At 44.2% G+C, this 14038-nt stretch overlaps 2 protein-coding genes and 1 non-coding gene across 3 annotated transcripts; all 3 read left to right on the forward strand.

Annotated features, from left to right (window-relative positions):
• The first annotated feature begins 605 nt into the window (after nt 1-605).
• On the forward strand, nt 606-9318 carry LOC124304890 (importin-5). The gene is made up of 14 exons (XM_046763652.1): nt 606-768; nt 1671-1820; nt 2282-2508; nt 2595-2691; nt 2975-3540; nt 3875-3983; nt 4070-4369; nt 4662-4844; nt 4928-5054; nt 5154-5519; nt 5593-5846; nt 5982-6502; nt 6575-6794; nt 6892-9318. The coding sequence occupies exons 1-14, from the start codon at nt 634-636 to the stop codon at nt 6985-6987; spliced, it is 3351 nt and encodes a 1116-aa protein (XP_046619608.1). The 5' UTR covers nt 606-633; the 3' UTR covers nt 6988-9318.
• Nucleotides 2722-2851, forward strand: LOC124306528 (small Cajal body-specific RNA 8). Its single transcript, XR_006908640.1, has one exon. It is a non-coding gene; the product is annotated as a small Cajal body-specific RNA 8 (non-coding RNA).
• A 1311-nt stretch (nt 9319-10629) lies between the features above and the next one.
• Nucleotides 10630-13829, forward strand: LOC124304901 (zinc transporter ZIP10). The gene is made up of 8 exons (XM_046763688.1): nt 10630-11007; nt 11120-11423; nt 11745-11978; nt 12307-12467; nt 12531-12650; nt 12728-13019; nt 13097-13284; nt 13363-13829. The coding sequence occupies exons 1-8, from the start codon at nt 10834-10836 to the stop codon at nt 13501-13503; spliced, it is 1614 nt and encodes a 537-aa protein (XP_046619644.1). The 5' UTR covers nt 10630-10833; the 3' UTR covers nt 13504-13829.
• The last annotated feature ends 209 nt before the right edge of the window (nt 13830-14038 follow it).

A 14038-nucleotide genomic window follows, 5' to 3' on the forward strand; every position in this document is an offset into this window, starting at 1 on the left:
ACGTATTAATCGTAATACATATCAATATCTTACATGGACCGCACATACTTGTAGCATACTTTTCGGTCTCTGCATCATTATTACATCTGATCTATTATGATTTATGATCTATGTATACATTCTTCTCTCGAGTACCTATACTTTAATTGAATCACTGTTTTGCTACGAATTTTGGAAGAAATTTATTCTCATTATTAATTCCTTGTATCGCCAACAAGTTGGTAAGTACACACAGGCTAAGTACTGGCTTGGGCTTAAACACCAAATACCATTACGGCAACTGTATATTCTTCAGTCAACGGAACATCTCAGGGAGCGCAAGCGCATGACGATTTTCATTTGTCACACCAAAGCCCATAATAGCAACTGTTTTTATATTCTTCACTCAACGTCCAACACAATCCGATCGTCTTTGCCCTGAGTATGGAAACGGCCCCCAGTGAATTTCAAGAGACCCTAAATTTTGAACTTCATAGCCCATCCAACTAGAATCCCCGAAGTGTCATCTGGAGGAATTCTGGCCATACCAGGGTGATCGGGTAGGTGGCGTTACAGATCGCGTTCTCGGTTAGTTCTCCGCGATGAGCTGGGGAATTTTCCGACGTGGTATTAGCGGCAAGTCGGTGTCGCCGCATGACGATCGGCTCGGAGGTGCTTGCGCAGCGATTCATTCGTTCGGCGGTGACAATGGCGGCAGACCTCGAGCAGTTCCAACAGCTTTTAAACACACTCCTAAGCACCGACAACGATGTCCGGACGCAAGCCGAGGTACGTAATGGCGTCCATTATTTCCCCTTTGCGAAGCCGACGTCCCAGTTCGACCGGGACACGTCGTTGCTTTTGAAATACAAGCGATACAACGCAGCTGCAAGCCCGTCGGCAACGTGTTTGTCACGAAAGAAAAGCTAACATGCGGTCGTCTCGCAAGTCCCCGTCGCTCTTTTTTGGTCCCAACGCCGCCGCCTCGGGCACGTCTCGCAACACCCTCGCCGCGTCTACTTATATTTAATGACCCTTCGAGGCCTGACAGGTGGCCCGGTTTTCGCTTAAAGGTCAAAATGGTGGTGCGTGCCGCGCGGCCCGCCAAACCGCTCCTACTCACGGCCATGGCCACGCCGCATGCCGTCCTCCATGCCGCCGTATCCCTTAAGCCCCGATTCCAATTTCCCAATAAGCGCATCATCGGCATTCAAGATCACCGACGCGCAATTCATTGCCCGAGCCACGCGCTTCGCGCGATTTGGCACAGTCACGCACCCTGAGTCTATACATACGTACATGTCGCGAGATACTCGCGCGCCTCGCGCATCCACCTCACTACTCATCGCAATTCCCGAATTCGCCTTCTGTCCACATGATCGGACCGTGTCCCTCGCCCATGACAGACTCACACGATCTTGGTGATACTGCCTATTGATATATGCTATATGTTGCGTGATGGCTTGATAAAAAACTCTTACTCCCTATTCGTATGTGCGTACAGGAACCGCAGAAGGTGCATGGGTATGTGTCTGTCAGGAACCATATGTATGCACAACGATATGTGAGAGATAGAAGTCATTTCAATCTTTGATTTTCAACTTGACGTGATGCATAGTTTAAAGACAAGACATGATTTGTTTAGCGCAGATCAGTTTATAAGTAACCCCTATAACTCCTTGTTTTTTTAGGAAGCGTACAACAGCCTGCCAGTGGAGAATAAGGTGACATTCTTGCTCGGCTCGATCTGCAATGCTACACTTGCCGAGGAAATGCGCGCAATGGCTGCAGTCCTACTTCGAAGATTGTTTTCTTCAGAGTTCATGGATTTTTATCCCAAAGTAAGTGAAATATCACTTGGTTTCAATCATCCAAACTATTCAGCAAAGCAAAGCCTCTGACCAACTTTGTCTTGTTGACTAGAAACTAGTTGCCTAATTTTTTCTGCATTGACCATTTGACATTTGCCTAGAATAAGTTTGATAAAAATATCCATGGGCATAAGTGTTGCGTTTGCATCCTCGTTTTAGCTTGCCATGTGGAGTCAGCAGTCATTTTCCATTAATGAGTTTGACAGCGTTACACCCATGGCAGATGAACTTGCTAGTCCAGTCTTTCTCCCATCTGTCGTTTTGACAGCTGGGATAACGAGGCCCTCGTAAGGCGTTTCTGAGAGTTGGCTGCGTGTTTCTCATTGCGTAGTCATAGTTTCGAAACATACACCACCACACGAATATTTCAAATCACTTTGGACCACACATCATGTCGCTGCTACAACAGTCTCAAAAAATTTCTTGTTCAGATTCCACCAGAAGCTCAAATTCAGCTGAAGGAGAGAATCTTACTCTCTGTTCAAACGGAACAAGCTGATACAATCAGACGTAAGGTATGCGAAGTTGCTGCCGAAGTTGCACGAAATCTTATCGATGATGACGGAAACAATCAGTGGCCAGAATTTCTTCAGTTCCTATTCCAGTGTGCCAATGGGCCAGTCCCTGCCCTCAAAGAGAGCGCTCTCCGCATGTTCACGTAAGATTTGTTTTGTTCTAAGTTGAGACGTATTCTGGCACTAAAACAACTGACTATAACTTGAATGTACTATTTTTTTTACTTAGGTCTGTACCTGGTGTTTTCGGAAACCAGCAAGCACATTACTTGGATCTAATAAAGCAGATGTTACAGCAGTCTGTGCTGGATGCAACGAATTACGAAGTGAGTCGCATGTATATAATGCATATATATCGGGAGGAAGATACGTTAGCGGATGTAAAATTGTATCCACTGTTCACAATTTCTCCCAAAATTATATCTGCTTTCTGATGACTGTAACTTGTTGAGTGTTAAATTACAGACAGATACGGAGCAAATAAATGATCCATATACAAATACTGATTATTTACAAATGCTTTTCTTACTTGCATTCTATTTTCGTACATGTATATGTATTCCGAAGCAAACTTTTTTAACATCGCTTATACTCTACGGGGAAATATAGGTGAGATTTCAAGCAGTCCGGGCGATCGGCGCCTTCATCATGCTTCACGAGAAGGAGACAAACATCCAGAAACATTTCTCAGAGCTGCTGCCAGCAGTGGTCCAGGTCATGGCGCAGTCAGTCGAGAAGCAAGATGATGAATTTTTGATAAAGGTTCTTATCGACCTGGCAGAGTCGACACCAAAGTTCCTGCGACCCCAGCTGGAAAACATTATGGAGATGTGCATGAAAATATTCTCCAACGAAGAGATGGGAGACTCCTGGCGCCAGCTAGCGCTTGAAGTCTTGGTTACACTGGCCGAAACCGCGCCAGCCATGGTGCGCAAAGTTGGAGGAAAGTACATCGCCGCTCTGGTGCCGCTCGTTCTCAAGATGATGACTGACCTTGAGGAAGATGAGGAGTGGAGCTTTTCTGATGAGATTATCGAAGAAGACAACGACAGCAATAACGTCGTTGCTGAGAGCGCTTTAGACAGGCTGGCATGTGGCCTTGGCGGCAAGACGATGCTGCCGCAAATTGTACAGAACATTCCAACGATGCTTAGTAACACAGACTGGAAATATAGGTGAGATTTTGTCAATCTTTTTATCTTTGCAATCGATGCACACATCATGTGGAGTCAGCAGCTATGTTCGATTAATGTGTATAGCAGCGTTACACCCATGACAGATAAACCTAGGAGAACGTTATCTTATCCAAGTTCGTCGTTTTGACGACACGGATGTGAAGCTCCTCTTGGGAAGTTTCGATACGCAGACCATGATTCTTTCCGTCATAGCCAGCACTTCGAAACAAACAAAATAACTTGTATTTCAATCGAATAACTTGTACTCGTCATTTTTAAGTATTCAAGCTATGACAAATTTCTTATTTGCAAATCGCTTAATACCGTCTTTCAGACATGCAGCTCTGATGGCCATATCGGCAGTCGGTGAAGGCTGTCATAAGCAGATGGAGGCCATACTGCCGCAGATCATGGATGGGGTCATACAATATCTCCAGGATCCTGTAAGTAATAACCAGGAATACTTGGAATTGCGATCTCTTCTATCGGGTAAATGTGCTATTAATTATCTTCTCCGCATTATTCTTAGCATCCGCGCGTCCGTTACGCTGCTTGCAACGCTGTGGGGCAAATGTCAACTGATTTCGCACCAATTGTTGAAAAAAAGTTTCACGACAAAATAATACCTGGCTTGCTAATGGTGCTAGATGATAATGAGAATCCTCGAGTGCAAGCGCATGCCGGCGCGGCGCTAGTCAACTTCAGTGAAGACTGTCCGAAGAACATCATGACTCCTTATCTTGATGTTATCATGGCAAAGCTCGAATCTATACTCACGGCAAAGTTCCAAGAACTGGTCGAAAAAGGCACAAAGCTTGTTTTAGAACAGGTAAGGAAGAGATTCTTCACAATTTTCTTAATCTCGTCGACTGTTAGCAGAGAGCGAGGCCGAAAAAGTACCTCTTTACAATCCACCGATGAGTTCGCTTCAGATTTGATCGGTCACTTATGAAGAGGATATCAATTCTTTTGGTTGCTGTAAGCGGTTCGTTTTCATGCCTTAGAATTCTGCCGCCACGATCAAACGATACAGTGCAATCCTTGTTTTCTTTCTGCTTTGTACACCTTAGTTCAACGTTTAGTTGATTGTCCCTGATCCGAGATACGATTTTTCCTGGTAGGTTGTGACCACGATCGCTTCGGTTGCCGACACGTGCGAGGAACAGTTTGTGGCTTACTACGACCGGCTCATGCCGTGCCTGAAGTACATTATCCAGAATGCAAATCAACAAGAGCATAAAATGCTCAGGGGAAAGACCATTGAGTGCGTCAGCTTGATCGGCCTGGCGGTTGGACCAGAGAAGGTAGCAATTGGTTTAATTTATTTCGATAATGGAAACTGCATTGCTTGGACCTCGCTTAAAAATCTCAAACTTTCACCATCCAGTTTATCACCGACGCTAGCGAAGTAATGGACATGCTGCTGAAGACACATTCAGAGGGTGAACTTCCAGACGATGATCCTCAGACTAGTTACCTCATTTCCGCATGGGCTCGGATTTGTAAAATTCTTGGTAAGTTTATCATGGCTCGTTTATAAGCCTCAAAATTTTTCTCAAACCGTAAATCGTGTTACTGGTGAAGTTTCTGAACTTGTGTCTTCCTTGCACCAGGCAAACAGTTCGAACAATACTTGCCACTGGTGATGGGTCCGGTCCTCCGTACAGCTGCGATGAAGCCAGAGGTAGCCCTCCTGGACAACGAAGACATGGAGGGCGTTGAGGGAGACTTGGACTGGCAATTCGTTTCCCTTGGGGAGCAGCAGAATTTCGGCATAAAGACCGCGGGTCTAGAGGATAAGGCCTCGGCCTGTGAAATGCTTGTTTGTTACGCCCGCGAATTGAAAGATGGTTTCGCCGATTACGCCGAAGAAGTCGTCAGACTAATGGTCCCTATGCTCAAGTTCTACTTTCATGACGGCGTCAGAACCGCGGCAGCGGAAAGCTTGCCGTGCTTGTTGGACTGCGCCAAAATTAAAGGTGTGTTACCTCGGTCAATCTCGATTCGTTCATCGCTGAGGTTTGTTTCAACTCACTTCGCATCTTGTTTCAGGACCTCAATACCTGGAAGGTATGTGGGCGTACATTTGCCCCGAGTTGCTAAAGGCCATAGATACGGAGCCAGAATCTGAGGTTCTGTTAGAGTTGTTATTCTCCTTAGCTAAGTGTATTGAGACTCTGGGCGCCGGGTGTTTGGGTACGCAACAAATGGCCGAACTCCTCAGGATTCTTGACAAATTATTGAACGAGCACTTTGACAGGGCCGTTGCGAGGCTGGAAAAACGCAAAGATGAAGATTACGACGAGGTACGTTTACGAGGTCTCGATTTCGTTGCTTATTTTTTGCATATTAATTATGGTATAAGTTTTTTCAAGAATTCACATCCATTCAAGGTACTGCAGTAATAAATATGTGAAGAGAAATTTGTTTATATTTCATAGATGGTAGAAGAGCAGCTGGCCGATGAGGACAATGAAGACATATACACACTGAGTAAAATCGCTGACATACTACACGCTCTCTTCACAACGCACAAGTCCTCGTTTTTCCCATACTTCGATCAAATTTGTGGTCACTTTGTGAACCTTCTGGCGCCTGAACGTTCATGGCCGGATCATCAGTGGGCCTTGTGCGTTTTCGACGACGTGATAGAGTTCGGCGGATCGGACTGTGCCAAGTATCAAGAGTACTTTCTGCGGCCGATGATACAATATGTCTCCGACAAGTCCGCGGAGGTGAGGCAGGCAGCCGCCTACGGTTGCGGTGTGCTCGGACAGTACGGTGGTGAGGCTTTCGCTCAAGCCTGTGCCGAGGCCTTGCCGAGGCTGATGGAGGTTATCAACGACCCGGAGTCCAGGTCGCCGGAGAACGTCAATCCCACGGAAAACGCGATTTCGGCGGTTACGAAAATACTGAAGTATAACAGCAAGGCGATCAACGTCGACGATATGCTACCTCATTGGTAAGTTTTATAAACAGATGTCCCGGGTTTCGCGATGCGTCACGTCGTCCGTTTTTTTTGTGTCACTACCAGGTTGTCGTGGTTGCCGGTCGTGGAAGATGAGGACGAGGCGCCGCATGTATACGGCTACCTCTGCGACCTTATAGAAAGCAATCACCCCGTGGTTCTCGGACCGAACAATTCAAATTTACCTCGACTAATCAGCTTCTTCGCTGAGGCGCTTTTTAAGGATGCGGTGCCGGCCGAAAATCCCGTAATGGCCAGGATTCTCAGTATCGTTAGACAGATCCAGGTGCGCAAATATTCGTTGATATTTCTTTGTTATCGTAATATTTGTCAGGCAGTAGACAGGTAATGAACCCTGTATTGACGCATCGTATTTTTTTCAGAACAACGAGACAATGTTCCAGGCCTGCATAAGCGCCCTGACGACGGATCAGCAGCAGGCTCTCCATGAAGCACTCAGCGGCCAGCCAGTCAACTAGCCCCACTCCCTGTCCTCTTCTTCCTCCTCCATGTTTCGCACCGCCCGAAGACTCCGTTCAACGAATGGAAGTCCTAGTTCGTAAGCGCTCTATGCAGTAAACGGCAAACTTTAGGTAGATAGATTTTACTTTATCTGGATACCGAAATGCGTTTGCCCCGGGTTATGAGGAATTTGCGCAACCCTGAGGCAAACGCATCGGTCGTTTGTTGTTACACACATCATTGGATGACGAATATTTTGCTGCCATACGAATTTCCCCGTTGATTTGTTCTTGTTACTCTCATCTCACACTGAACATTATTCTGTCTCTTTGCGTTTTTACAAATTTGTACCCCCTCTTAATCGATTGTGCGATGTCGAAACGCGGTCTTGTAGAAAAACTACTATCGCAATCACGTCGAAAATGACACTCGTTCGCATCGGTGACGACGGTCGTCTTGCGACGGTGCAAGGGGAAAATAAACGAGCGTTGACGATCGAGGAGAGCCCGTTAGACTGGAGGCCACCGTCGCGGCAAGCATAAGGTGGCGGCACGAGATTGTGATTTAGGTATTTTATATTATTAAATTTAGGTACAATAAATGTTATTTAATGAGATAATGTCGGTAATATTGCACTGGTGAGAAAAAGCTAGACCGGCTTAAGACGCTGATGCTATTTAAATGAAACAGCTAGCGCATGTTGACTTTGGAGCACTTGTCTGACTTTTACTTTACTAAATATGTCGTGCCGTATGTAGATACATTTTAACCCTGGATCCGACGCTCCTTATAGATTTCTTTCTGTCTTTCTCACTCTCCTTTTCTCCTCTTTCTCAAGACAGATGAGATCTTGGGAGTGAATTTCGTCGGAGGTCGTGTTGATTTTGGCACCACGAGCGAATTGATGTATGTTTACACATATTATACGAAGGCAAAGGGTGAGTGATGTGTTACGGGGTTTCAGCATACTTCGTTTCAACCTAATTTGAGAAAAATACCTAATAAGAATTGAAAGATGCTTTAGAATAGCGATCCCAAAGCGTAGCTTTTTTATAACTAATTTTATACGTTATCCTGGAAGAAAATAAAGAAAAAAAGAAAATCACTATTTCCCTAATCATGACTAATTGCGTAGTTAACGATACGTGCATTCGGAAGATGCGTGCACAATTTTCATGCAATTGCCAGTGATCGTCCGATCGTTCTTTTGATGATACAGAAAAAAAATCCCACCAACTTCCCAATTTAAATTCACGATTAACTTGGAAGACAATCGCTATAAAATACAGCGGTACGCATTGCGAGTACATACATTTGTGTAGATTAATTATAAATTTTACATTTCACCACGCGCAGCATCTCTTAATCGTGTCCAACCCGTCTAATAGACCTCGGGGTATAATCAGACTAAAATTGAATATGCGCGCGGCGAGCGGCTCTCCTTAACTTTGAATGATATGAGCAATGAGTTTTTATTCAAACTGATTTGTAGAGTAAAAGAGACGCACAGCTTGAATGTCGGCAATTGCTCTATCGATTGCGCCACGGAGGTGAAAGACTTTGGAAACGATAAGCGTCTACTAAATACAACAATGTGACATACGTGCGATACGAGCATACAGATTTGTTTCAATTCATTTAATCGGCAATCGCATATACATGCATACTATAGTAGGTCTTGATGAAAAGCTTGATGCAAGAAAATGAAAAACGATGAAAAGGAAATAAAATATAGAGAAAATAGAAAATCGACTGTGAGAATTAAGTGTGACTAACTACATCTCGTTCTCGTTGCTATTTATTTAAACTTATTTACTACACTATTATTATTGTTATTATTATTATTATCTACCATAAATCGTAGCTATTATTACACCGTTAGAATTAATGAGTGTATACTCGAAAAATTTCACCACTGACCGCAGGCGTAGTCAATTGATTCCGATAGAGGTTCTTTTTTCTCCCCAAACGATCGAAGGTATGGAGTAATACTAGAAAATCTTCTGTGTTTCTTTTGCTCCTGTGTCGTTTTTAATATTATTAATAATAAAAAAAAATTCTACCATTATTAAGATTCTTCTGTACATATTGAAGGAATGTACATAAATGTTAAGGAACACATTGAGTGACCAATTGCAATATAACGTATTGCAGGTGTTTGGGATCGATCGTGTTTGCCCATGCAGATTTTAGACAACTAGTTGAGTCTTCGAAATATTGTACTGCTCAGGCAACAATGCCGATTCCTTGTTAGATTTGGACAAATATCTTCTATACACGATGTATAATGAAAGTTGGAACCGATCGTTTACGTGCGAGTACATCGTAAATAATAAGAGACAGAGAAAGAAAAAAATGAGTTATTAAGAAACCATGATACCGATGGAAAATTATAAATATAATTATTATATAAGAGATTATTTTATAGTTATTATTCACTGAAATAAATCTCAGCTTTATAAAACCATTGTTCTCATTGACACGAATATACTTTTGTTTAACTATATTGTAATTATGCACATTTTCTTGTGCTGTTAAAATTGTATAACGGCTGAATAGTTTTTCATGAAGGAGTTTGGAAATATTGCTAAATTCAACTATGAGATGGATCAATTCTATGACTTTCCATTCAATATTATTTACTGCATTCTTGAACCAACTGGCTCGCTAGGTTTTCGTTCATCAAAGTGCGATCAGATTATCTTTATCTTACGGAGTAAATACACCATCGCTGCTGTGTCAATAATAACTCAACGATAAGTGATTCTAAGGGCCTCTGTATTTTTACCTGATTGTAAAGTCCAAGAAGTACTGACTTATCAAACTTATCCTCGAACGCGTACCTATTTTCCATTCCATGACATATAATCATACGACGTAAATAGTCGAATGGTTGATATCTTGTCACTCGTGAAGCTGTTCCGACGAACTCGTCTTTCTCCCTATTCACAAATTCTATTTGTAGCCACATAGTTGAATGCTTGTTAAGTATTACTCCACTGTAATAATCCTCATATAACGCTGTCTGATATTGTAAACAGTAACAATAACAGCTACATCAATAACGAGATTATAATATTGTTTGTCCAGCAACTTCTTCGCAGGCTGGAATCGCATATGGTCTTTGGCTTAGATAGAATAATAAAATCCTTTGATTAAGCAGACGCGGAAAAGTTTCCAGACAGGATTCGATCAAAACAGAACGACGTCTGGTCCACGATTGTCGATGACGAGCGTGGCGGTTGGACCGCTCCGTGTCTCGTCGTCGCTACCGGAAGTGCTTAATTCGAGCTAATCATTGCGAAGACAGTGCAGGCTGCAGTGTGCAAAGCACGTCATGATTTTGGTCTAAACTTTCAAAAAGAGCCCAGACAAAACCTCAGAGTAAAGATATGAGGATAATCATCGTTCACGAAGAACAGGGTGGCAAGCAGAAGAACACAGAAGCCGCGTCCACCGCTTGGTTGGAAGCCCGTCGGGAACATGGTGTAAGTGTGGCAGCACACTTGGAATACGTTGACAGTTTTTTGATAACGGCCAAGTACGATATGTGTCATATGGCAGTGTTTAACGTCCAACTGATCCCCTACTCCGTCGCCGAGTACTGCATGTACATACGTTCATTGTAGATACGATGATACATACGCATAGCAAAAACTGGTCATTACGCATCCGTATACCTGTGTGCGCATACCACGATGCGGCTTAATATAAGCTTGAACGGGAAGGGTTTTTATACCATTCAATCAAGTAGTGCCGATCCGACGTTTTGTATAATTTGCACCACTGAAGTGAAAAAGATATAAATCGGACGTCGCCACGAGAGGTTCTTTGACAATTATTCACACACATAGATAATTACGATGGCGAAACGGTACGAATTTTGTGGTTGTTGGTTCGTTGTTATGAGTTTCGCGGTCTGCTACACGTGCGGCTCCGGAGACAAGATTATCCCCAATCAGGCACACCGTGATCACCGATTCTTCCTTCAGCAAATTTTTGACAAATACGGAGACAAGGGCATCATCACTTTTGAGGTAGGGCCTTAATTCGCGCGATCACTTTTTGACTTTCGGCACCAGTTCGAATAAATCCAGGATTCTTCTTTTCCTTTTTTTCATGATCATCGGCGTACAATTATTCTTGCAGGGCTTTGAACATCTGCTGGAGAACCTTGGACTCGGGCGGTTGTCATTTGAAAAGAACCACAACGTCTCGGCGCACCGCATAAACGGCTCTTTCCAAGAAATGCACGATGCCCTCCAACTCCACGACCATCGCCACGGCGCCCAAGAGTTTTCCGAGTTTTACGCGGACGATGATGCAAGTTACCAGGATAACGGACACTTTGTCAAAGCCGACGAAGTCTTCGCCAAGGCTGACGATTTCTCGACATCCGAAAGAAACTTCGGACAATCCACGACAAAGTTCGCAAAGAGGAATTTAGCTGAAGGTTGTTATGAATACATAACACGATATCTGTGCAATCTAAGACCTTCGGCGAGACCTTCACGTTTTTACACTGAAGTATAATCAAACGATTACCTACCTATAAGGCCATAGATGACTTAAGTCGGGGGAGATAATCTGCACAGCTGTGCTTTCAGCGATAACGTTGGCAACTTAAGTGTAGCTTATTACAGATAATATAAAATGTCATCAAAATAGCCTCAAGTGCTCCATGAGACTACGTCACCGACATTCTCATTTCTATAACAAGGTGTTGATTCCTAATAACGTACATTTTTAGATTTTCTTCTTTTCCGGATTTCAGAAATATCCGGAGAACAAGTCGAGCAGTATGAGGACAGCCTGTGTCTCTCGCCTCAAGCCCTGCTCCAAACTTTTGGTCTGAGACCAAATCATTCCGTTGCGATTAAACCGCCGCGCTTTTTGCACCTCTGTCCGGCGATCGTTTACCAGCTCGATCGCAGGGCTTGCGATGTCAGAGTCAATTCGACGTTGAGCATCAAAGTAGGATTTAGTAAAAGGGTGTCGCAGACCGAGGGTGAGTTCTCGATTAATTCTTCCCAAGTAGCGCTCTCGATACACCAATATTCTCTCTGTGGGATTAACCATTCTTGAAGTCCGGTGTACACGTTGCTCAAAGTCACTTGACCTCACTCGAAGTCAATTAACTCGCTTGAAGTCATGTGAAGCCACATAGAGTCACCTCGAGTCACTTGAAGTTACTTCAAGTTATTTAAAGTTAGTGAAGTCACATGAAGTCAATTGACTTCACGAAGTCTCTTGAGGTCTTGCAGTCAAGAAGTAAAGTGTAGTCAATCGACGTGGTGATTAACGCCTCGATTCTCTCTAATCTCGATAATTGGCAGCCTGGATTCACGCGACTTTGGCCACTGGGGTGATCAGCTCCGTGGGACTTTTGGCCGTTACCATGGTGAAACTGACTCGGCGTCCGTCGTTCCTTCACTTCCTGGTTGCCCTGGCTGTCGGCACGCTCAGCGGGGACGCCCTGCTGCATCTTCTGCCGCATGTGAGTGTAATCGTTGTGAAGTCAGCTGACCTACGAGTAACGTAGACAATTAATAATTTCTAGGCTCTGCTTTCAGAGGATATGGATCACGAGACCGCTGCGCTCAGATGTAGCGCAACTTTCTTAGCCGTTGTACTTTTTTATGCACTGGAAGCCACTCTCTTCCTCGTTAGGTCTCCTAAGGTGAGTTGATTGGCATTGGGTTTCCTGATCGAACTCAGTAACTGTTATACCTATCTATAATACTGATACGTTTCCAGCTTCGGAAGAAGGAGGCTCCCGGCAACGAACACGACGTCTCCTTTGAGCTAGGAGCCTCGTCGGCTGCGAATAAAAGTGTGGAGGAGGCTGGCTCGATGCTGACGCAGCACGGCCACTCCCACGGTCTCCCAGAGGGAAAATCGTCCTCTCTGGTCCTCCTCATTCTCGTCGGCGACGGCCTCCATAACATGGCAGACGGCCTCGCAATCGGTGCCTCCTTCGCCAGCGACCCGGTCGCTGGGCTGGCGACAACAATCGCTGTCTTTTGCCATGAACTGCCCCACGAACTCGGTAACGCTTCCAGAAAATCGCGTATCGCAAGGGCACATGCAGAGTTCACATGCTTATCGTTCTTCGAATTCTTACAGGTGACTTCGCGGTCCTGATAAACACCGGAATGAGCGTGAGACGGGCTCTGATGTATAACCTTCTCTCTTCAGCACTCAGCTTCGTCGGCGCCGCGGTCGGTGTGTGCCTCGGCGAAATTGGGAACGCCAGCCATTGGATATACGCTGTGACCGCTGGCAGCTTCATGTACATCGCTTTGGCCAATTTGGTACGTATCGACTCATCGTATTACGTTTAGGAGGGAATTCTGGTCTTACATGGTAATAATGTTGCGATTCAATTTCAGGTACCAGAAATGATGTCGTTTGTGAAAACCGACGCGAAGGCACAAGGAATTCTTATCCAGCTTTCGGGAATCGCTCTCGGAGGCATGTTGATGTTGCTTATCGCTCTACATGAGGAAAAGCTTATGGGTCTTCTTTCGTAAAACGATTCTACTTCGTCAATTGACAATTATTTTCGTTGGTATGCGTTCGAATAGGATCACGAAAATTATGCTGAATTAGCACCAGCAAAGTCGTCACACAGGAAAACAAAATTACCCGTTATGACTCAGGGTCGCATATTCCATACCAAATCAGAAACCGTATATATACTCAACTATACGTTCGACTCGTGCGTACTAAACTAAATATTAGAATATAAGCTGTATGATATTTCATTCGCTTAGGTTCATCCGACACAAACATGCAGTTGTCAGCACGAACATCGTGTGGATATGGTGTATCCGTGTAAATAAAATTCTATTACGTACTGAATATTAATTAAATGAATAGAATCACTCATAATAATAATACAATTATAGCACCGATAATATTAATAATCTTGGTGGCCAACGGCCGGCGACACCACAGTGGTGTCGTGCGCACAGTATCGCTCGAGGTCGGTGACAACACTTTAGTGTCTTTAGCTTTCTGCTGGTGTTTTATTTCGGTAACAATAAGTTACACAAGTGATCAAAC

This window comes from Neodiprion virginianus, chromosome 5 (genome assembly GCF_021901495.1).
Source record: "Neodiprion virginianus isolate iyNeoVirg1 chromosome 5, iyNeoVirg1.1, whole genome shotgun sequence".
In the NCBI taxonomy this organism is placed as follows: Eukaryota; Metazoa; Arthropoda; class Insecta; order Hymenoptera; family Diprionidae; genus Neodiprion; species Neodiprion virginianus.

Excerpts from the sequence above, each read along its gene's own strand:
- LOC124304901 (XM_046763688.1), top strand. The coding sequence starts at position 10,834 with ATGGCGAAACGGTACGAATTTTGTGGTTGTTGGTTCGTTGTTATGAGT. Across the intron at positions 11,008-11,119 it reads AGGGCATCATCACTTTTGAG|GGCTTTGAACATCTGCTGGA; the intron begins GTAGGGCCTTAA and ends TTATTCTTGCAG. Across the intron at positions 13,285-13,362 it reads ACATCGCTTTGGCCAATTTG|GTACCAGAAATGATGTCGTT; the intron begins GTACGTATCGAC and ends ATTCAATTTCAG.
- LOC124304890 (XM_046763652.1), top strand. The coding sequence starts at position 634 with ATGACGATCGGCTCGGAGGTGCTTGCGCAGCGATTCATTCGTTCGGCG. Across the intron at positions 769-1,670 it reads ATGTCCGGACGCAAGCCGAG|GAAGCGTACAACAGCCTGCC; the intron begins GTACGTAATGGC and ends TTGTTTTTTTAG. Across the intron at positions 6,795-6,891 it reads GTATCGTTAGACAGATCCAG|AACAACGAGACAATGTTCCA; the intron begins GTGCGCAAATAT and ends TATTTTTTTCAG.